The 23,452-nt window shown below is 41.6% G+C and overlaps 1 protein-coding gene across 12 annotated transcripts in view; it reads right to left on the bottom strand.

The window, feature by feature from the left end:
* Window positions 1-10,012: 10,012 nt before the first annotated feature.
* Window positions 10,013-23,452, bottom strand: part of DOCK10 (dedicator of cytokinesis 10) — a 280,049-nt gene continuing 266,609 nt past the window's right edge. For 9 of the 12 annotated variants that reach the window (XM_061636810.1, XM_061636815.1, XM_061636806.1 and 6 more), the window contains 7 exons: window positions 21,862-22,008; window positions 19,956-20,166; window positions 17,963-18,153; window positions 16,132-16,232; window positions 15,720-15,858; window positions 14,579-14,654; window positions 10,013-10,564 (listed from right to left, as the gene is read on the bottom strand). In XM_061636810.1, the coding sequence (XP_061492794.1) occupies window positions 10,497-10,564; window positions 14,579-14,654; window positions 15,720-15,858; window positions 16,132-16,232; window positions 17,963-18,153; window positions 19,956-20,166; window positions 21,862-22,008 (933 nt within the window). In that variant the 3' untranslated portion in view covers window positions 10,013-10,496. The remainder of the gene's footprint in view (window positions 10,565-14,578; window positions 14,655-15,719; window positions 15,859-16,131; window positions 16,233-17,962; window positions 18,154-19,955; window positions 20,167-21,861; window positions 22,009-23,452) is intronic. The other 3 variants (XM_061636814.1, XM_061636807.1, XM_061636816.1) reach the window with 1 other exon arrangement.

The raw sequence follows: 23,452 nt of genomic DNA on the forward strand, positions 1-23,452 counted from the left end.
ACAGTTGACAAGCATCATATTTATAGGCTATTAACGCGTCATAATCTTTAAGGCTTCACAAGCTCAAAGTACATTAGTAATCAAAAATACATGATGCGGTGCTTTCCTAAAATTGTTTAATTTTCCACTTCTCTGTTCTCATCTTCAGACTTCCTTTATCCTTGACCTTTGGTCCTACAAGCTAGCAATAGCATCTCTAATTGCTGAAGAAGCAGATAAACAGAAATTCCTGTATTTTGCACAAAGCAAGCATATGTTATATTTCGCATCAATTGATTTTATTTCAGTGACATTTTAATTTTTAACCCATTGTAACACCCCCATTTTCAGAAAAGAGGTGGGGACCTCCTGGACCTGGCACAACAGAAAGTGTGTCTCTACTCTCAGTCTTACATTAGTTCAGAATAGAAAGACACAAAGCACTCTGTAGTTCAGTGGTAGAATTCATGCTTTGTATGCAGAAGGCCTCAGGTTCAGTCCTGGACCCCTCCAGTTGAAAGGTTCAGGGTGCAAGTGATGTGAACAGGCCTCTGCTGAGACCCTGGAGACTTGCAGCTGGTCTGAGAAGACAATTCTGGACTAGATGGGTATAAATCATCTGCTTAAGGCCACATTGGCACTATATATTTAAAGCACTGTGATAACACTTGAACAGTCATGGCTCCCCCATCCCCCCAAAATAATCCTGGGAGCTATAGTTTGATAAGGATGCTGAGAACTGTTAAGAGACCCATACTCCCCTCACAGAGCTAAAATTCCCAGAGTTCCATGGGATGAATGATTCATAGTTAAACCACTCTGAGAACTGAAGTTCTGTGAGAGAAAAAGGCATCTCCTAACAACTCTGAGCACTCTACAGTTCCCAGGATTTTTTAGTGGAAGCCATGACTGGTAAAGTTGTATCATAGTGCTTTAAACATATAGTGTGGATGCTGCTTTTACGTTTCTGGGTACTGCTTAGTGATATGTTAAATATTTAAATTCTCCATTCTGGGCTTCTAAATATTAAGCCTTGATGTGTGCTTTTTCTAATGGCCCCAGTATACAAGGATCAAACAGAGATGAATCATATTTCCAAGGGCCAAAAAGGAGGAGGAGGGCCAAAAAGCTAAGTGTTGCTTTGTTGTTAGGTTTTTGACTCTGACCAAGAACTCTCTAGAGACTTATCTGTTTTATGCTCTGCTGTTCTCATGTCATAGATCTGAAGGAGGAACTGAGAAATTCAGCCTATTCCCTTCCTCAGCCATTTCCATTTCACAAGAAATGGCAACCTATTAGGCATGCAGCCCAAGTGATGGGAGCAGAAAAGGATTTCACAACAATTCCAAAAGTGATAGCTTTGTCTAAGTATTAATTTCATCACATTTTGGAGAGGATGGAAAGTTAGAGGTTGCTCATTAATGTCTTGCAGCGATGACGGAAACTGGCTAATTATTTGAAAATAGGAATTTGGAGGGGAATTTCTCTTTTAAGTTCCTAATGGGAGAGGGGTACTTTCACATATTTTTTTCTGACACAGAGATGAACTGCCTAGAGAGAAAGGCAGTGTATAAATTAGCTCCAAGAGCCTGTAAGATGGGGTGGGGAACCTCAGGCCTGGGGGCCAAATGCTGCCCTCTTAAGTCTCTCTTTCTGGCCTTGAGGACTCTCCCCAGGCCACACCCCTCCTTGACCCACTTCATACCCTTCTTGAGTGTTTTTGCCTGGCTTGAAGGTGCCCTTGAACTCTCATAGTGCCTCTTCCTTGCCTGGATGGAGGATAAAGACAGGTGTGTAGAAACCAGCCTGCCATGCAAATATACTGTACTGTACATTTGTTGCTCCACCACTTTTGCCTCTGCTCCTGCCCACCACTGGCATGTCATCTTCAGAAGGTTGTCCCAAAGGGAATACGGCCCTGGGGCTGAAAAGAGTCCCCCCCCCGCTAGAAGACCAGAAGCCTTTCTGCTGATAACCTTCATTTTTTTTCTGACCTGCTAGGCCATGAAGCTGCCAGAAGGGACAGATAAAAAGAAAGAGTAGCTGCTAGGAGCCAGGGAGACCACCAAGCAAGTGTGCAGTTTAATATCCCGCAATGCCCCAAATCAATGCTAGGATAGGAGAATAGTGGGACATTAAAAGGGTGGCTAGATCCATCTGTCTGGTGTTGCACATAGCGTAGTGCCAAAAAAAAAAGGGGGGGGAGGAAAGGCATTAGTAGTGGGCCCTGCCAGAGTCCTGGCAACTGCCCAAGTATGCCAGGAGCTGACGCCCCACTTCTAAGCATTGTTTCTCAGCAAAAGTCCTTTACAATTCTTGCATCATTCATGTTCAGAAGCACTCAAGAAGTTGTGGTTAGAGCACAGGGATGGGAAATCTGAGGCCCTCCAGATATTTTTGGACTACAACTCCCATCAGCCCAAGCTGCTTGGGCTAGAATGTTAGACTTAGTCCAGCGAGACCTAGGTTGAAATCCGCACCCAGCAACAAAGCTTACTGGATGACCTTGGATCAATCGCTGTCACTTGATCTTATTACTTTATTGTGAAGACAAAAATGGGCTCATGTATGCCATCCTGAACTATCTGGAAGAAAGGTGAGATTAAAAGAAATGAAAATAAGCTTATGGCCAATGTGAGGTACAGTAGGGCCCCGCTTATACGGCGGGTTGCGTCCGGACCTCCGCCATAAAGCGGAAAATGCTGTAAAGCGGAACCCCATTGACTTTAATGGGCCGCGTCGTGCGAAAATGATGCGAAAATGGCTCAAAACATCGCAAAAGGGGGAAAAAACCCTTTAAAATTGAAAATGAAAGGCGCTGCATCAGCGGAACGCCGTAATGCGGGGCCCTACTGTAATTGTGAACTAGGACTACAGAGATCCATGCTAAAATTCCCAGTCAGTCATGAAGACATTGTGCCAGTCACTATCTCTCAGACCAAGCTACCTTTCAGGCCAGAGCTGTGAGGACAAAATGGTGGCAGTGGGTGGGGGGAAGAACAATGTATGCTGCTTTGAGTTCTTTTAATAAATGTAATAAACACTTATTATTCCTATTTAGAAATAGGAACTGAGCATGTGAGCAATTACCTTGCCCATGGCCAACTAGTAATTTTAAGATCTTTCAAGATCCTTGTTTTGTTTAATTTCACTGATGTTTGTGTCTTAGTTCTGGGGAATGTGTTCTATTTGCTGCAGAAAATAGAAATATTCTGTGATACCAGAACCTAAGTTTATAAATGGAAAGATGCGGATGCAATGATGACTTAATTTGAATTTCAGGTTGCTATATGGCAACATTAATCAAGCTGCAGGGTGACATAATGTTTCATCAGTTTGAGAATATTAGAGTTACTACCAGGCATAAAATCTGAATTTAATGGAAGAAGTTGCAATTGTAATTACTCTTACGGATGGACTAGCTTGTGGCTTGACCACAGCTGTCATTATGTTTGTATCTTCTTCCTGATAATGATGAAAAGCAGCATAGCATATTGGAAGAGGTGTCTATTTTCTAAATTTGATTTTATAACTGAAACCATATATCATATCTCTAGGATGACAAGAGCAGCCTGAAAGTATCCAGAACAGGCTGTTCTCTAGGAACTTGCAGAATGAACTAGAAACATATCTTAAAACATAACAGCAGCACATTAGCATCCTGAGGTGTGACTATCTACTTACCCGGCAGAGGTAAAGAAATTCAGTATGTATATTTTTTCTGGGCCTCAGCTTGTGGCTTTATGCATAGCATATTTGCATAGCAAGCTTTTAAGAATTGATTCCCATTAGCTAAGCATCATTATTTGAAGGTATGTGTCTAATTTACATGTTTACTCAGAAATAAGTCCTTCTGAGTTCAGTAGAGTTTACTCTCCAATAAATATGCACATGATTGTAATTTTACAGGACAATCCTACTCAGAATTAAGCCCCACTGAGTTCACTGAGACTTACTCCCAGGTATGTGTGAATGTCATTGCAGCCTTGGATATCTTAATTGCAACTTCATACAAGGTTCAGTCATACTGGACAAGAATTATGCAGCCCTAAAATGTTTAGTTGAGTCAGCAGACTGTCTCAGTTCAGCATCTGTTACACACAGGCAACCTGGATCGCTTCAGTAGGACTAAAACCATTTGCAAAATTAAGATAGACCTATATGTTGTACATTCAAATTTTATGGAACCATTATGGTAGTGCAAGGTGTGGCATCCTGTTCTGGTAGGGATGTGCCTATCTGCTCTTCCATGGGAAATCCTTACAATAAAGTGAGGTCACTACCATGCTGTGCTGGAGTCTTTGATGCTATTGGGCAGAAAAGTCTCCACTGGACAGCAATGGGTAAGTGGGCATGGAAAGGGATTCAGTTTGTGGTGAAGCCCCTAAAGAGCTCAAGAAGGGTACAATGGAAAAACTATGGATTAACACAAATTCTTGCCACGCTGTCAGCTAGTAGGTCCAACAGTGGTGCATCTAAAGCCTAGAGATTTGTTTGGGAGTATATGGCATGAACAGGAGGACTCCTTAATGTTAATTTATGCGTTCATACATAAATGCCATTTTAAGCAGGTTGTAGCAACCTTTCATCCTGTTAGAATACAGAGCAAAGCCAGCTCGGGAAGAATGGGCTATGTAGCCTGGATTTCCATTACACCAGTGAGATTCAGTTTCATCTCATTGAAGAAGTGTTATTCACCCCAACTGGAGTTGCAAACGTGTCCAAGGACAAGTACTGAAGACCAGCTACGTCTTGGAAAATGAGCCAGTAACTCCAGCAATGGATGGAGGAATTGAAGAAACCATATACCCACGGCCTGTGTGTTATGTCCCATCCTTCTGAAAGAAGCAATGATGTCATCCTGCTGTGTTATGTTGTATGCATGAATTCCAGCCTCTTAAGTAAGCAAGAACGGGGGTGTTACGGGCCAGGCCCTATATTGGCTTTTATCTGCTTCATATTGCTGTTATTGTTTACATATGAGTCTGCCATTTTTGTTATATTCTTTTGCTTCATAGAGCAAAGAGCAGTCTCTCCCCCTTCTGTGTAAGCAATAGTGAATCTTTTCTTAGATTCAGTTGACTGAGTACATATAGGTAACATTCCTGGGAAGGATGCCTGAGCAGAGGGAATTCCTTAAAAGGCAGTGAACTGGTGTGACTTTCAGGGGATCCAGGATAGTGGATTTAGGATCCCTTTAGATATCTGAGAATATCAGATTGAGCAACCAGGTTGAGACACTGGCTTGAGAAACTTGATGGAGGAACCAGATTCACTAGGATGCACACCTTCTGATAAGAAAACATGAAAAGCCATGCCACTTGAGGTATTACACCAGTCTCTCTGGAGACTGCTTGAAGAACTTCAGGTATTGTGCATTCCATCCATGTCATCTGATGGTGAGAGATAATTAATATTACATGGTTATGTACTTTGTAACTCTGGGTCTGTACCAAGATCTTGAGTCTGGACTTAGTCCATTCATACATTGTAACCTAAGAAGATTTTGTATCTTCAAGGTTTTATACTTTGATGTTAAGTGAATGTATACAACAACCTTCTTTATACTGATTTTGTATCCTTATTTTCTGTTTCTGCCACCTAGAGTGTCTTTAATAGCAGTAGTGTGCAAGACATGAACAAATAGCATATTCACAGTATATTCCGTTGTCTAACTCCCCATTTAATTTCCTGGTACCTCTCAAACTCCAAAAATCATTGGGTGGGGTCTCCAACCACCGAAACTTGCCTATTCAGACAACTGCTATCAGAAACTTGAGAGCGTAGGTGAGCTAATGTCTAACATCTAAGGACTCTGAATAGATATGGGTAAGGGGAAAAAGCAAGAATCCTTGATCCTGTGCATTCATAAGAAGGGGACCGGTCTTGCTGGTTTCAGAATGTTGTATGTCTGGAGGATGTCTATCACTATATTGCACATAACAACATAAGAGCCTGCTGGATCAGGCCAGCAGCTGACTAGTCCAGCATCCTGTTCTCACAGCGGCCAAGCAGATACCCATGGGAAGCCCACAAACAGGGCCTGAGCATAATAGCACCCCCCCTGTGGTTTCCAGCAACTGATATTCAGAAGCATATTGCCTCTGCCTGTGGAGCGAGAGCATAACCATAGTGACTAATAGCCTTTGATACCATCCTCCATGGATTCGTCTAATCTTCTAAAGCCATCCAAGTTGGTGGCTATCGCTGCCTTCTCTGGAAGCGAGTTCCATAGCTTAACTATGGCTGCATGAAGAAGTACTCCGTTTTATTTGTCCTGAATCTTCCAGCATTCAGGTTCATTGGATGTCCATGGGGTCTAATATTGTGAGAGAGGTATAACTCACAAGTGGCCTTGTTAATGGTTGTACCATATCTAGGATTGGGGATGGGGAGCAATTGTGGGTGCAGCAGTGCTAACTAGTGCCAACTCCCAGTTCAAAACAATAATTAGTGACATTGGGCTCAAGGGTCCTGAGGACAGCAGAAAAACAAATGTGCACAGGTAACAGAATATAGGGACATGGAATTGGTCAATTAGGGTTTTTTCCAGATAATGAATAAATCCTATTCACACCTCCTGACTACCATTACTGGTCTGCAGACACAGGCACTATAACAAAACACAAAGGCATTTTCCCGTTATACTTTCTTAGCAATGCAGGATTTGCAATTCCTATAAAATCTCTGTGTAACTAGAAAGTTACTTTCATAGACACAGCATTTTAGTAACAACTTTGATTTCATTTGTTTTTAATTTTTCCAGTGCTGAATCTGAAAGGCAGAGCTGTTCTTTCCAGCATGAAGACTAGATGCACATTCCTTTCATTTGGACATGCGGTTGCTGCAGATAATGAGTTACAGGCTGATTTTCATTATAAACAAGCATTTCACTCAACAGGGTGTATTATAAAGGTGACAGATGGAACAATTATCTATCATTACAGTAAGCAAGCCAATGCCATCACCATACAAATAGCAAGGGAACAGGAGTAGAATAATGTATTGTATTATTCACTAATACGCAAAAAGCCTTGTGGTTTAAGAACATACCTACAGCCAACAGATATTTCTATCAAACTTTAAAAAGTAGGGAAATTGAGCAGTTATAGTGAATGCACCAGGAGAGCAGGAGACCTGACCTCCTCTCTGAGATATTGGTGAGTGGTGGCAACACCTGCAAACTCCAAAGATGGAGAATTACGTTTTTGTATGTTTGTTGGTGTTCTTGCTTTCCTTCTTTTCCGTGTTACTACTGTTTCTGCTGAGAATCTAACCTAGAAAATTATATTTCTCTCATTATTCATCCGAGAAATCTGCGTCAAATTTATTTTTATTAATTGCAAAGCCTTTTTATTGGTCAATGTCATATGATGGTGAAGACAGCCCTTTGTGTTTCAAACTGGAACACAAACTGGAGGTTATATTTTGTTACTATTTTGGGTGCATTCACAGTTGAATCTGAAACTGCAGTTTAATGTAAAATCAGACTGATCACAATACATTGCTACTTGAGCAATGACTCCAGCTGTTGGAAAAAACAAACTTGGCCTGCCCAAGATGCATGTGTTCGGCTTGCTATGCTTAAACTACTCCACTTAAGGAAAGGTGGGCATGGTCAGTTAAAAACACAGAGCACACCTAGAATTTTGCTAGAATATATTTCACCTCCCATTGTTTTTTCTTGTGGAAACAGAGACACTCATGTCCATTGGAAACTATTCTGCAGAATAGTCAGTGCCATTTTCCACAATTGGTTTTGGAACTTCTTTTTAGTGCTGCAAATTTTGATAATAGTTGGGAAAGGATGATATGAAAGGAGGATTCAATTTCCTCTCTTTTCTCTAGTATAAAAATGTCCTTGCTCTGTATATTTGCAGACTTTCTGATCCCTGTAAACATTACTGTGCCCTAATAATAAAAGTGACTAGTGGCAATCCTCACAGTGATGGGAGTGCTGATCTGTTTTGAGCAGGATGGAGGCTCACCATTCACTCAGTTCCTTCAGTTTTCCTCTCCCTGTCTTGAACTAACTCAACTCATCCCGTTTGATCCTCATTACATACTCCTCACCACACTCGTACCCATCCTCACTTGTTCCTTCCTTTGCATACAGACACACGTTTCACCCAATTTTTTCACATACCCAGCCATGCATGCCATTCTCTGTTGCAAATCCTTACACTTTAAATTCACAAATACACTTACAAACCCCCACACTGCTCACATCCCAACTGCATACAGAGATCATCTACCCAACACAGTGTCGAGCGTCAACCCTCTTGCGAGGGCCTGGAGGGAGGGGGATATGAGTTGCAGGATTCTCAGCTGTCAGAGGGCGAGGATGGCTCAGGAGTTGTTGAGACTCCGCAAGACCTTGAGCAAGGGAGTAAGGAGGATTTCAGGCCAGTTCCCACGGACGGCGCTGTCCCAGCTGGGGAGAGCACGCCGCCCCCAGACATGTCAGAGGAGCAGCTGGACGATGAGCTGGAGCGGGCGTTAACTCCCCCTTTACCCAGTGGCTCATGGGATGAGTCCAACACTTCGCTGCCACCTGACCTCGAATCCCTGGCTAAGGAGCAGGTTCCTTTGGATGAGGTGTTGGAAGCATGCCCCCCTTCACCACGCTCTCGACGCAGGGAGAAACGGACAGGCCAAAGGCAAGAATTGTGCAGGAGCCAGAGAGTATGCTCCAAGACCCTGCCTATTTAAGCCTGCTGCTTCCGGGTTGAAGCTGCTGAGTCAACTTTCTTTCAACGTTGCAGAGCATGCCTAGAGTGCAGTTAGGGAATTCTAGTGAGACAGCTTAGGGGTTTCTATGAAGCGCACTGCTTTTGATGTATCCATTACTTTAATAAAACACGATTTAATTGCACCCGCGTCTCCATCTTGTGGGCTCAGAACAGCACACACAGCCACCATGTAGCAGGATACCATGAGCCCTTTTAAATTTGGCACCTCAGACCAGACCGTTGAGCCAATCTATATGCTTGAGCCTTTGAGCAGATTAGACCTTTGAACAAATCTATATGCTAATACCTGTTCAAGTGGTTGCACAGGCTCCCTATTTGGGAGGAAGGACAGTGTGTAAATCTGATGAAATGAATGAATAAGTAAGAAATCCTTCCCATTCTTTTGCTTAATTAGTCAAAATCACACCACTGATGCAAAAGAGAGTACAGTTAGATTCAGGCTAACTCTTGAGATAAGCACAAGAACAAAAATCTGCAGGGAACTCCCCCCCCCATTATTCCATAATAATAACCATTCAATGGCATGGCATGTTGATTGACTGGGGCCCCCCTGACAGCTAGGTGGAAGAATGAACAGAATGGAATGGCTGGAGGAGGAGGACAGAAATACATCTACATTACCAATATAGATCATTTCCTTGTTTATACTGAGAAGCTATTTTTAAATGTCCTCAGGAATGGAAGAGAATGTTGCCCATAAACATCAATGAAGAAATTAAAGAATTTAATGTAGCTGGAATTTGGTACAAGTCTGCCCACCCTGCCCCCCAACCAGGAGAGAGGGGGAAATCTTAAATGAAGGGCGGGGGAAACCCTCCAAAAAGCCTAATTAGGATTAAGCATATTCAGTGGGCATGTGGAATACTGACTGTTAGGGATGAAAAAAAGGAAAACTGGTGTGAAGGTGAATGCAACTGGAGCTGCATATATAACATACATTTAATGTAGATTATCCTTGCCAAAAATCCTGGGAACTGTAATTTACCCCTCACAGAGTTACAATTCCTAGCACTCTTAGCAAACTAGATACCAAGATTCTTTGAGTAAGGGGGGATATGATATAGATGTGCTTTAAATGTATGTAGCCTGAGTTTATGTAACCTTGATTTGAAGCACTCCACACTGCAACATTTTGTTGCAGCCCCCCCACGTGTATGCTGTATTCCCAATGGACGCTGCAATGTGCCACTGAATTCCAGTATCATAAAAAAATAATTACAGAAGATTTTCTACACATAGACAAATATTTTAATATAATTGTATCTGAAATGTTTCCCACATTTTAGCAATGTCAATTATTAACTATTTTTTTGTAAAAATGACATATTTTACACATCTTCTATTTACAATTGCAATATTCTTAAAGGTTATAAAACATCCACTTTTGACCTTTAAAATATATGTATACTAGGACTTGTATTAGATTCTATTATCATTTACAGCAAGCATAAGGCTTGTTCTGAAACTAAAGGTTCAATGGAAATTTCATGTTCAATCGGTTTAATCAAGACTGAACCATAATAAAGAAAACAACTGGAAATGTGCAAATATCAGAAAAGGCAAGAACATTAAAAAAATATCAAACTGACAATTAAAAAAAATAACACTGAAAATGTTTAATAAATTAAAACAAGGTACCACATTTCATTTTCCTGGGATCCTTCATGATTTGCTTATCCCAAAGTTCTCTAGCGAACTGTTGAAAGTCAGATTCAGCTATCAGTATTTGATGCTACCTGTGGTCCAGGTGGGGCTGTGATTGTTCTACTGATTGCATGGGAATAAGGTGGTTCCAGTCCTTGCTGCTTTGCAGAATCCTCCTTGCATGTGATCTTTTAGAAATAATTTTTAAAAAGAGAGACGAAATACTTAAATCTTGCGGAAATCAATACAAATTCATTACATTCAATACAGTCATTCTAAAATGTATTTCCAAGATAATTGGAAAGACTGGGCAGCAGCAAGTGCTGTATGAAAGGAAAGACAAGTATTGTCTTTTTTACATTTTGATAATTTCTCCCTCCCAGCACAGAATCCTGTATGGCGGATTGCTCCCTCAAGTGGAAGGAAAGAAAAAGAAAGCACAAAGAGAAATACATTCCACCCTGCGTCTTGCAAAAGACTGTCCTGAGGCCCCACTTTAGCTTCTTTTGTCTTCGTAACATCATCCCAAAATTATTTTACTGTGCCACTTCTATATACTAGCATGTATATGAATCTGGCCTGCTATGATTACAGCTAGCATTTTACCAAGTCAGGTAAAAAAAGTATTCGTGTAGCAAGTATGTTCATAAGAAATATTGATAATGTGAAAGTGAGAAGTGTGTGTATTACAATTAAAACATAGGAAATAGGCCTCAGTTGTAAGTCCACAAAGTCCTAAACAAGAATGCTTTGCATTCATTCTATCAGTATGTCTCTCTTTGACCCCATATTTTATTCACTAATAGGCAAAAAAACTTGCAGTTTAAGAACATACCTGTAGCCAACAGTCAACTTGAAAAAGCAGAGAAATTGGGCAGCTATAGTGAATATACCAGGGGAGCAGGAGAGCTGACCTCCTCTCTGAGATACTGTACTGCCCTACAAATGTGTCAAAATGCAAACACAATTTGGGCTGGTCTTTCACAGTTCAACCCACTTCCTGTGTAGCTTGGAAGAATTTGGTAAGATGTGCCTCTGAGCATATAGTGAGTGGTGGCAACACCTGCCATCTCCAAAGATGGAGAATTACATTTTTGTATGTTTGTTGGTGTTCTTCTTACTTTGCTTCTTTTCTGTGTTACTACTGTTTCTACAGAAATTCTAACCTAGAAAATTATATTTCTCTAATTATTCATCCTAGAAATCTGTCAATTTTATTTTTATTAATTTCAAAGCCTTTTTATTGGTCAGTGTCACATGATGGTGAAGATAGGCTTTTGTGTTTCAAGCTGGACGTTATGTTCTGTTTCAATTTTGGGTGCATTAACAGTTGAATCTGAAACTGTAGTTTGCTGTAAAATCAGACGGATTACAATATGTTACAAACTTGGCCTGCCCAAGATGCATGTGTTCAGCCTGCTATGCTTAAAGTACTCCACTTAAGGAAAGGTGGGCATGGACAATTAAAAACATAGAGCACACCTAGAATTTTGCTAGAGTAAATTTCACCTCCCATTGTTTTATCTTGTGGAAATGGAGACACTCCTCATGTCCCCTAGAAACTATTCTGCAGAATAGTCAGTGCCATTATTCCACAACTCTTTTTGGAGCTTTTTTTTAGTGTTGCAAAGTGTTGCTGTACTTCACATATTCACAGAAACAGAAGCAAAAGAAAATGATTTACTACTGGAAACTTCACTAAAATTGCAAAGTAAATCAAACATATTTAAAGTGACTATCTGTTTCTGTTATTTGGGCTGATTGCAGGTGTTGCCATCACGCACCATATGCTCAGAGGCGCATGTTACCAAATTCTTCCAAGCTACACAGGAAGTGGATTGGACTGTGAAAAACCAACGTTGTTAAACTGCATTTTTTTTGCCTATTAGTGAATTTCTCTGGTTTTTAATCCGGAAGGTAAGAAATGGGGTCCTGTGCAAGTTTGCTGAGAATGGATTGATCATTTGCATGCTTATTGAGTTCAGTGGGATTTACTTCCCTGTAATCATGCTTAGGATAGGTGAAACTGACCACAGGAGATTGGGAAGGGAGGAGGGGAATGGGAGCAGGCAGGAGGGGGAGGAGAAGGGTAGGTTTGATCATTTGCATATTTTTTGAGTTCAGTGGGATTTACTCCCATGTAATCATGCTTAGGATAGGTAAAACTGACCATGGGGAGGGAGGCCTGCAGTGGGCAGGGGAGGAGGAAGGGAGGGGGGGAGGAAGAAGGGAGGGGAGAGGGGAAGGAGGGGAAAGGGAGGTCTGATCATTTGCATGCTTATTGAGGTCAGTGGTATTTACTCCCATGCAATCATGGCTAGGATAAGTAAAACTGACCATGGGGGAGAAGGAGGGGGAGGGGACAGTAGAGGGAAAGAGAAAGGGGGGAGAAGGGAGTAAAAGGAGGGGGAGGGGGAAGGAGGGGATTGGAAAGGGAGGGGAAGGGATGAAGGAAGGAGGAGCGAAGGGGCAAAAGGGAGGTGATGGGAGGGAGGAGGAGGGGGCAGGTTTGACCATTTGCATGCTTACTGAGTTCAATGGGATGTACTCCCGTGCAATCATGCTTGAAAATGAAATGGACTGCCTTCAAGTCGATTCCAACTTATGGTGACCCTATGAATAGGATTTTCATGGTAAATGGTATTCAGAGGTGGTTTACCATTGCCCTCCTCTGAGGCTGAGAGGCAGTGACACCCAGTGAACTTCATGGCTGTGTGGAGATTCAAACCCTGGTCTCCCAGGTCGTAGTCCTAGGATAGGTAAAACTGACCATGGGAGAGGAGGAGGGGGAGGGTGGAGGGGAAGAAGGAGATGGGGAAGGGAGGGGTGAAGGAAGGGGGAGGGAAGGGGCAAGGGGGAGGGGATAGGAGGGAGGAGGGCAGATTTGATTATTTGCTCACTTATTGAGTTCAGTGGGATTTACTCCTGTGTACTCATGCTTAGGATAGGTGAAACCGACCTGGGGGAGGGACAGAGAGGGGAGGAGGAGGGCAGGAAGGGGGAGAAGAGGGGGACAGGAGGAGATTGGATGGGTGGGCACTGGGCAGAGGGGAAGCTCCTTTTCTTTCCAAAAGAAAAACATTGTGAACAGTATCATTCTTTTTCAGAGTTTCCCCCATCTTTTTATTCTACAGCAGGCACAAGTAGCCTCCCACCCAAATTTAAACCAAAGCTGTACCTGGCCACATCCACACCAGACCTTTTTTTCACTTTAGACAGTCATGGCTTCTCCCAAAGAATCCTGGGACGTGTAGTTAGTGAAGGGTGCTGAGAGTTGCTAGGAGATGCCCTGTTCCCCTCACACAGCTACAATCCTGAGAAGAGGGTCTGACTGTTAAACCACTCTGGCCACTGGAGCTCTGTCAGGGGAATAGGAGCCTCCTCTCAACACCCTTCACAAACTACACTTCCCAGGATTCTTTGGGGGAAGCCATGACTGTCTCAAGTGACATAAATGTCTGGTGTGTGCGTGTGGCCTTGATTAGGCAAGCTCAGCAACTGTGAGTCTGGCTTTTAGAACACAGACAGTTAGTGCCCAGGTTTATCATTGACTTCAATGCTAAATTTCTTATATTAATTAAAAATCAGCCAGGCATTTTTTTTAACTTTTAAACTATAGAAGATGAAGGTCAGAGTATGGGGCAAGGTCAGTAATAGGAATACAGGTACTCTGTGAACATGGCTGAGTTTTAATTAATTTCAACAGATCATGAGAACTCAGAGAAAAAAGTCCAAAAGTTGACTTGTTTGTCTCTCTCTCTTTTTACACTTTGAACTCTCGATTCTCTGACTTTTTTTGTATTGACATGAAAATTTAGGGGGTTGTTAAGCAAGTGTTTCTAAGTTCAGGCCTATAAGTTTTGTAAGGTTTCGTTTTGAAATGAGCTTATGGGAAGCATCAGAATGGCATGGGGGTTATTTTTGATTTAACACTGCGGCATGCGAAAAATCCACGCTGACTATAGTATACAGCCACTCTCGTGGCTGTATAATTGTCAATAATCCTGTGCTTATTTCATGGGAACTACATAATTCTATGCTCCTTAGAGGAAATGATGACTCACACCCATTCTATGCTACAGGAATAAAAACAGATATGATATCCTGAATAAAGGTTAAAAGTCAGGCAACACAGAAGACTAGCCAAGTGAGAATGTGTGACAGTAAAGGAACATGTAGACATAAAAGAAAACCAAACATACCACTTTTGGCTATAGTATTGAGGGAAATGTTAGACAGTGAAGCAGAGAAGTTGTATAAACACTGACCATGACAGAGCTGTCAGAAAAAGAGAAAAAAATGTTGATGAAGATGCCACTATCAGTGAAGGAACAAACAATGTGACCATGAGCAACACACTGAACCTCACAGCTAGAAAATACAGCTAAATATTAAGGATCAATTTACACACATCGTATTTGGATGTGGTAAAATCACAACAGGACAGTTTACCATTATCAGTTTGCATGTTAATATATCGTTTAAGAAGTGCTGGTGTCAAAAGCTGAGATTTACCATGCAAGGCTAAAGGTGTTATTCCATACTCGAGCATCCCCCTTCACTGTCTGCTCACTCAGGTGCTCTGAGCAGGCAGGACTCTTGGGATGCACAAATGGGATGGATGCTACTGTCAGGATGTATGAAGCAGTCAGTTGGCAGAGTAGAAGAAGATATAATGAAGCCTACCTGGATGCAACCCAGCAGGGCTGGCCTAATGGCAAAACAGCAGGAAGGTGATTGGTCATGTAGTTTGCCATGGACAGGGATGGGGCAAATGGGCTGCTTAGCTTATGTAGCAGTCCTTGTGTCAACTGTCCCCTCCTGTTATAGTATGGGGTTATACCCTGTATTTGAACCTGGTATTTCCTGTAAGTGGGGTCTGAGCTGTTCTATCAGACTATGGTTCTTCCTGCGGTCCATATGGCTGAGGGGACAGAGACAGAACTGTGTTGCTAGGGCGTAAAAAAAAGCTCAAATCCATTTTTCTAATGGACCAGTGCTGATCTTATCTAAATACTACAGAGATGGAAACATGCAAGGAAAAGGTGTGTGTGTATGGGTGAGGAGTGTATGTTTGGGGCCTGGAGGCTGGCAGGGATGGGCTTTTGAAGGATGTAGAAGAATGGCGATGGGTGGGAGCCAGGAATTCTTCTCTGACTGAGGGATGTTTGGGACTTGGAAGACCTGTTCCCTCCTTTTCAGGTGGGTTTTCAACCCCCATTCCCCAGGTTCTTCTCCAAGCCAGGCTGAGGCTAACTCCACTGACATCTCTAACGTCTTTGGAACAGGAGTAATAAAAAGTTCAAGCTATCAGCCACAAAGGTATAAAACAGAATTGCTAACCTGTTCGTTCATAACTTCAGAGAGCTCAGTGAGCATATCCTTGTAATGAGATTTCATTTCTTCCTGGTATTCCAACTGGTCCTCCTTAATAAGCCGTTCATTAACTTCAAGAGCTTGCCCACATGCATCTGCAAACTGCCTACATAGCACAGGAAACATGATTATTTTTAATGTCTAGGCAATGCAATCGTGGAAGCTACACAACAGAATTCTTGTCTAATTATGGATTAAAACAGTGTAATCATGATGGAGACAAACACAACTTCAAGATATTTCTCCCTCTATGTATGAATAGAAGAATGCAATTCTGTGGTGCTTTGACAAGATTTAAGTCAAATAACTTCAGTTTCATTTGTTTAACATTTCTTAGAGAAACAAAGTGCCTTGCTATCTCTGGAATTCGAAAGCTTACCTGAAGATTTCCTTCAAAAGTTTAACTTGGTTATCTGGGTATTTCTTAGCATTTGTTTCTTCAAGGAAAGCTCGAGCATAAGCCATTGGCCCAGCATTTACCTGCGAGAGAAAACGTACTATTTAATAATGAAGGACAAAGCTGGTAAGGGTCAGATTTTGCCTTCTCTTGTGCAGATGTGCTATTTATTTTTATTTATTTAATAGGATTTATTACCACTTAATCATCAAAACCTTTAAGCAGTTTGCATAAAATATACATTAAAATTAGATAAAATCAGACATTAAAAACAAGTTAGACTTTTTCAAAATAAAGATCAGCAGTTTTAAAAATATATATTAGAAAATAAAATTATATTTTAAAATGCATGTCAAATTTATATGCCTGGGTATGCTTGCTTAAACAAAAAAAGTTTAGCAGGTACCAAAAACAGTACAGCAAAGGTGCCTGGTGCTTAATACCAATGGGCAGCGAGTTCCAGTGCTGCTGCAGTGAAGGATCAATTCCATGCAAGTGTGGAACAAACATTATGTGGCACTTGTAAAAGTGGCAGGTCACCACCCATTCACAAAAAGGCTCAGAAGAACTCTGATGTTTGCAGAGCACAAAAAGTCTTTAGAAAAGAACCTAATACATTTCCCCAAAACAGCCAACGAGGACTGAGCATACTCAGTGGGCAAAGAATGCTGTCCAGTTGTTGGAGGAGGAGACAATGGAATGTCTTGAACCCTGAAAGGAGAATTCCACACTGCACTATTTTATTGCAGGCTCCAGTTGTGACCATTCAGTAGGTTCCGGTGTATGTTGAAAATGCCAGAGAACCTGGTGTTTAGCTTCAGCAACGAAAGGCTTCTCTAAATCTCATTCTGTTACCTAGTATGAATCCAAATTCCACTTGAGATGACAAACAGGAATGAAATTTCAGTGTCCGGTTTGACAACGGTTTGCTTAAACTGTCGTACAATGCAGGGTCTATGGAAGGAATCCTGGTGGAAATTTGAGTAACTTCCTATAGGTCTCACTCTTTTTTAAAAAATGGCATGCTCTGTGTTTAGCATCACCTTAACTGATGTCAAACATTTAAATAAATAATTTATTATAACTCTTTAAAATACTAGAGAGGATTTATTTACTTGATTTTAACCAGTAGAGGAGCTAATGATTTTAACATTATAATATTGTTATGCACACTGCAGTCTCTGAGTGGTGAGAGATTTCAGGGCTGCCTGCACATACTTTAGGTTTTATTTCCTTAGAAAGAAGGTCACTGGAGAATGTAGTGTCTTTGCGATATATGGTTTTATTTACACACATTTATATAGGCTGAGCATAAGATGAAAGGACTCATAGCACTAGCACAATGACATCACCTCTCCAGACATGGTAGGGAGGGGGAAGGCCTGCCCCCCTCACTGCATCTTTGGAAGCTATTTGGTTTCTATGAAATGTTTTGTCCCAAGCTTATCATAACAAAGCCGGTACATAACAGGCTTGGCTAGAGCCATTAACTTAGAGATTGTTTTGATCACTTTAGCAGTCTCTTTTTTCTACAGAATTCCATTTTACAGATCACATGCTTGGAAGAGACCTCAAAAATGACATCTAGACTACCCCATTCCTATAACAATTTATGTGTGTCTATTTGTATATTTCAGATGTTCTATTTGCTTGACTCATTTTTGAAATTTTAGTTTGAGATTGTGATGGCCTTTGGTTATGAGTAATAATGTCCATAATGAAAGAATAATAAAAAATAAAGATTTTGTTGCTTATGATAGAATCTGAAATTCCAAAAAACGTGAGCCTCAATGAAAGGCCAAGCCTTATTTACCTTGACACTGACACTTCCTTGTAGTTTCAGTTGTAGCCTGATCATATCTACTTCTTCCATTGTGCAAAGCTGGTTGAGTTCTGAAATTTTTTTAGACATCTCATCAATGGCAACTTCAATGGGGTTCAGCTCTGTGCTTGTTTGGCTTATGACTTGTATCCTCTTCTTCACATAAGGAAATAAATGGCTGGCTGCACTCAAAAACAAGAGGGACACATTTAAGGAAAATTCCTCTTCTGGAATTCAGGCTGTGGAATATTCAAGACATTAATCTCACATATTCACAATCAAAATGCAGGCGTCATTCATACAATACCTATGCAATAAATCCATAACAAAACTTCAGTATTATTATTATTAGTTCTGAATACTGATAAATTAATGCATAAAGTGGAACACCACATGTCACAGGGGAAGGCTATAGTGGTAGAGCATCTGCTTTGCATGCAGAAGGTCCCAGGTTCAATCTCTGGCATCTTCAGGTGGGGCTGGGAGAGGCTCCTGCCTGAAACCCAGGAGAGCTGCTGCCAGTCAGTGTATAGACTACCAAGCTAGATGGGCCTATGGTCTGATTCAGAATAAGGCAGCTTCCTATGTTCCTATTCTTGGAGTAAAAGAATGATATCATTCTTACAATAAAATCTAGAATTTTATTACTTATTAGCTTTGCTCACCAACCCCCACACCCCCCAGGCACCCCCAAACACACACACACACACACTCAGAAATGTGGCCCCCAGCCACTCGCAAATGCCCCCAGGGACTCCACTCCTTTTGCCAACTCCCCCTCGCCTCTAGGCATTGTCACGCAGGACACCATGGGCCCACTAATGCACCTCACCTGTTCTTCTGCTGCACTGCTGTCCTTCCCCACCCTGCCACTTCCCCCTTGACAAACAGTACCGCCTCGCATCTATCCACAGCGCACCTAAGCCACCTCCCCACCTAGGGCATTTACCTGCACTCCCCAGACTCCCCCGGCCACTTGCTTGCTCATTCCACCTCCATCCACTTGCCCACCCCACTTGCCTCACTTGTCCTATACCCTGTTACCTGCTTGGTCACCTGCCTCCCCGCCAGCCATCCTTGCTTTCCTCACGCCTTTGCCTCACTTCTGCCCTGCGGCCACACTGTACCCTGCCCCCATGTAATGCTGCGTGACGGCTTAGAAATATATAGTTAGACTTATTCTCCAATATTAGGAGATGAACAAATAATGCAATTAGCTATAAAGAAGCCTTAATGGACACAGTAATCTTACCAAAAAGTAGTGGTTTTGATCCAGACTTTAGGCTGCAATCTTACACCCACTTAACTAGGAGTAAGTCCCACTGAACTCTGTGGGACTTACCTTTAAGTAGATATGTACAGGATTGCACAATCAGTCCCATGAATATCACTGATCATAGCTAGGTCAATCAGAGCTAGCTCAACAGGAATTCAATGGGACTAAAGTGTGATTTACTTAGCCTGAATCCAACCCGACCATGTATAAGAGAACTGTGCCCTCCTATATGAATCTGTCTGAATCTGTCCAGTTTCAGAGGATATTTTTCCCCTGCCAACAGGTTTTTTGTTTGTAGTACTGAGAATATGGAATGGCTGATTGAAAGCAGTTGTGTTTCAGTGGTAAGGTCTAAAAGATATTGCCTTCTTCTTTCACTGCACTGGCTGTTTCTTTCTTTCTTTCTTTTTTAAAAGATAATTTAATATGCGTTCTCTATGCTGTTGTACTGAAGTTCTAAGCCATCTTGATATAGGAAAATGGGGTACAGACTGTAGGAATAAAAAAAGCCTTGCTGGATCAATAACTCATGCAATTTAACAAAAGCAATAAAGAACTTTGGTCAAGAGAAGAAAATGTTAGGTACAACATTTTCTAAAACCAGGATTCTATCCTGAAACCATATACTCTCGAACACAACCTTTGGCAGTTCCAGGGCAAACCTTAGGTTACTTCTCTGTGCACTAAATAATGCAACAACATCCATACTTGTCAGAATGGTCCTTCTCTTGCATTGCTCTTCCACGCCTCCGTGCTTCTTCCCTGACAACGTGAACGGTGTTTCAAACACAAAGCGGTTGATATTGTGATGCATCTCAAAGTCAGTCTTCCGCTCTTCGGCTTCTTTATCTTCAAAGAAGGGTGTGACATATGTCACTTGGATGTAAGCATATTTTGGATCTAAGTCCTTGGGGTTAACCTGTATAGTCATGGTGAATGAGATAGCTTAAATCACAATAGGGAATGGTACTAAATACTAAATAAAGACAGCCACACTAGTGGGAAAAACCAGCCTCTTCCTTTTAATGGCACGACAGCAAAAATCAGGGCCCTTCTATGCATTTTGAAAGGATTGGTGGAAATTTATACATTCCTGTGTTCTTTGCAGTTGACAGAGTGGACATGTATTTTGTGCTTGGGTATTTCTACTAACTAAAAGGGAACAAAAGACCTCTCATGACAGAGGGAGAAGGATGCTGATCTCCAGGGAAGGCTTTCTTGGTGGAGTTTTACTATGATTCAGTCCCTTTCCTTAGAAGTTAGACATGTAAACTTCTGCTTGGATTTGGTGGACTGGGTTAACCTAATAGACAATATACGAGTTATTTATATAATTGTACATTGTTTTAACTGATTTTAATATTGTATTTTTATATTTTTGTAACCTGCCCAGAGAGCTTATTGTGAAGGGTGGGTAAGAAATCCAATCATTGTATACTTCATTGTATGTCTTAGATTTTTTTATATCCACTTTTTTTATATCTACATTGTTACAAGTCTTCTGAATAGAGAAGTATGCAAGTAAATGGAAGGAAAGTTTAGATGCGATTTGCCTCCAAATCCATATCCCCAGCTAGCCTTAAATCTCACCTCTTGCAAATTACTAAAGCTGTGAGCTGGAGCCTCCTTCCCTAACTTAGCGTCCTGCAGCAGCGGTAAGCGGACAGTGCAAGCTGTTTGGCATTGTGCACCTGGCTTCTTAAGGCTGAGCGTTGCTGCTGCTTACCAAGGAGGAGAGGGGAGGGTGAGGCGTGGGGAGCTCAGCATGGTGCATGGGCGGCAGTGGAGCCAATCTGTAACTCCTGTTACTGTGCCTGCCCTGCAGTGAACTCCCCATGCCTTGCCCGTTCCCCTCTTGGTAAGTGGCAGTGGTGTTTTGGCATTGGGAACCCAGGTGTGCAACACTATCCTGTCTGCACTGCTCCACAGTCAGTGCTGATGCACTCCCAATGGACGACAAGTCCCAACATTCCTGAGCACTGGTCATTCTGGCTGGGGCTAATGGGAGTACAGAATATCTGGAGGGCACCAGGTTGAAGAAGGCTGGCTTAGTAGGTATCAAAGGAGAAGAGGGTCCAAAGCCCTAGCCCTGTCCAGTCATTCTCCTTCACTGCACAGACAGATTGTACCTAGTGTTTTCTTATAGTGGGTTGCTGCCAACTAAACCCTACTCAGAGTAGGCCCACTGAAATTAACAGACATGACTAAGTTAGGTCTATTAATTTCAGTGGGTATGCTCTGAGTAGAACTTCACTATATACAACCCTATATCTTTAATATATAACTATATTTAGCAATGGACAATCAACAAGCCTTTGCTTTAGGTGTGGGGTTGTAGAATTAGCCACTGCTCCATGCTATCAAGAGAACAGCACTGTGATTACTAAGATTTCCTGGAAATCAACATGCTTTCATGTCCAGAATCAGTGAGAACAATCTATCAGGAATTTTACCTGGGCAAATTGCACTGAAATGCAGGGAGCTAGATAAGACAATTGATGCACTCTTGCACAGATTTCACTTATTTCAATGGGGCCTGCGAGGAAGAATTTCCAACTCCCTTGTGCTGGAAATTAATGAAAGATTAATGGTGGCATTAATTTTTTTCCCATACCTTGTTTGAGTCTTGAATTATCTTCACATTGTCAGCTCCAAACTTATCTGCATAAAGCTTCAACAACCTCTGAGAAATCTCAGACAGGCCTGTTAATTTGGGCTCTTTGTAGATATATTCCTTACCTTCCTCTTCTTCAAAAAAGCCCTAATTAAAACACAAACCATAATTAGAGTAAACTAAGTAAAATGAAGCAAGGTGACACTTCAAACAATTTACTGTGGATGGAAGGTGTAACATACCTAATCACTTAGGTGCAAAAAAACCAAACAAAAACCAGCTTATTTGAATGCTGCATAATGAAGGAATGGAATGCATTAAAACCAAACTCTATATTAGCACAGGATGAATCTAAGCTTTCACCAGCGTGACAAAACTCTAATATGAAATGTGACAGAAAATATCTTTGGAGAGCAAAGTATTAGTCAGTATACTTTGTGCATCATCCACATTTTGTGGAGAGAGTGCCACCGTGTGGTGCAATCCAATAATTGGCACAGGAGATGTGAAGTGATCTGTAGTAGCTTTGTTAACACAAATTCCATCAATCGCAGCCAAAACAAGAGTTTGCAATTAAGGTAGCATACAATATTCTAGAAGCAAGTTATGGGTTAATAGCCAATTCAGTTCAACTAAACAGAATTTATCCTTGCTAGGCAGAAAGACTCATTGGACACAGTGGGGTTTACTTGTGGGGTTTACTTGTGTAAGCATACATAGGCGTGGGCTGTTAGTCTACTGTATCCTTAATAATGCACATGAATTCTTTCTAAAACCATGGCTCCTTCCCAAATTAATGGTATCCCATTGGTTCAAAGGTAGTCAGAATCTTTTGGAGCCATTGGCTATGAGCCAACATTTTGTGGGGGTCTGGTGTATGCCTGGAATTCTGTATGAGCAATAGCTCCTAAAAAAGGTAAAGGTGTTCCCGCACTTGTAATGCGAGTAGTTTCCGACTCTTAGGGTGACGTCTTGTGACGTTTACTAGGCAGACCATTTGTATGGGGTGGGATTGCCAGTTCCTTCCCCGGCCTTTCTTTACCCCCCAGCATATGCCGGGTACTCATTTTACTGACCATGGATGGATGGAAGGCTGAGTGGACCTCGACCCCTTTTACCGGAGATTCGACTTCCTCCTTCCATTGGAATCGAACTCCGGCCATGAGCAGAGCTTCGGCTGTGTTACCACCGCTTACCTCTCTGTGCCATGGAGGAATAGCTCCTAGAAACCTAGAAATCTGCATGAGAGAACACTGGTGTCTTGGGATATGGATGGCTGCAATTTAGATAAGACTCTCACATTTCAAAAATGACAGAGACTCTTATCTTGTCCATAAAACATGCAGCTATTTATATACAGTACCCAGTAATACCTTAGGTAATCATAGGTAGCTGAAAAGTCATTGATGGCACATAAATATAAAAGAGTTATATGGCTCCATATCATTTTGTGAAGACTGCATATATTGTGCAGTCAGTCTAGCTGTTTGTAAGCATGCTATTAAAGATATCCAAGAAGAATATCAAAATCTGCTCTTTGCCATAGGAAACATATCCTCATAAAATAAAAATTCTAGTATCTCCACCACCA

This window comes from Rhineura floridana, chromosome 7, assembly GCF_030035675.1.
Source record: "Rhineura floridana isolate rRhiFlo1 chromosome 7, rRhiFlo1.hap2, whole genome shotgun sequence".
Taxonomy (NCBI): Eukaryota; Metazoa; Chordata; class Lepidosauria; order Squamata; family Rhineuridae; genus Rhineura; species Rhineura floridana.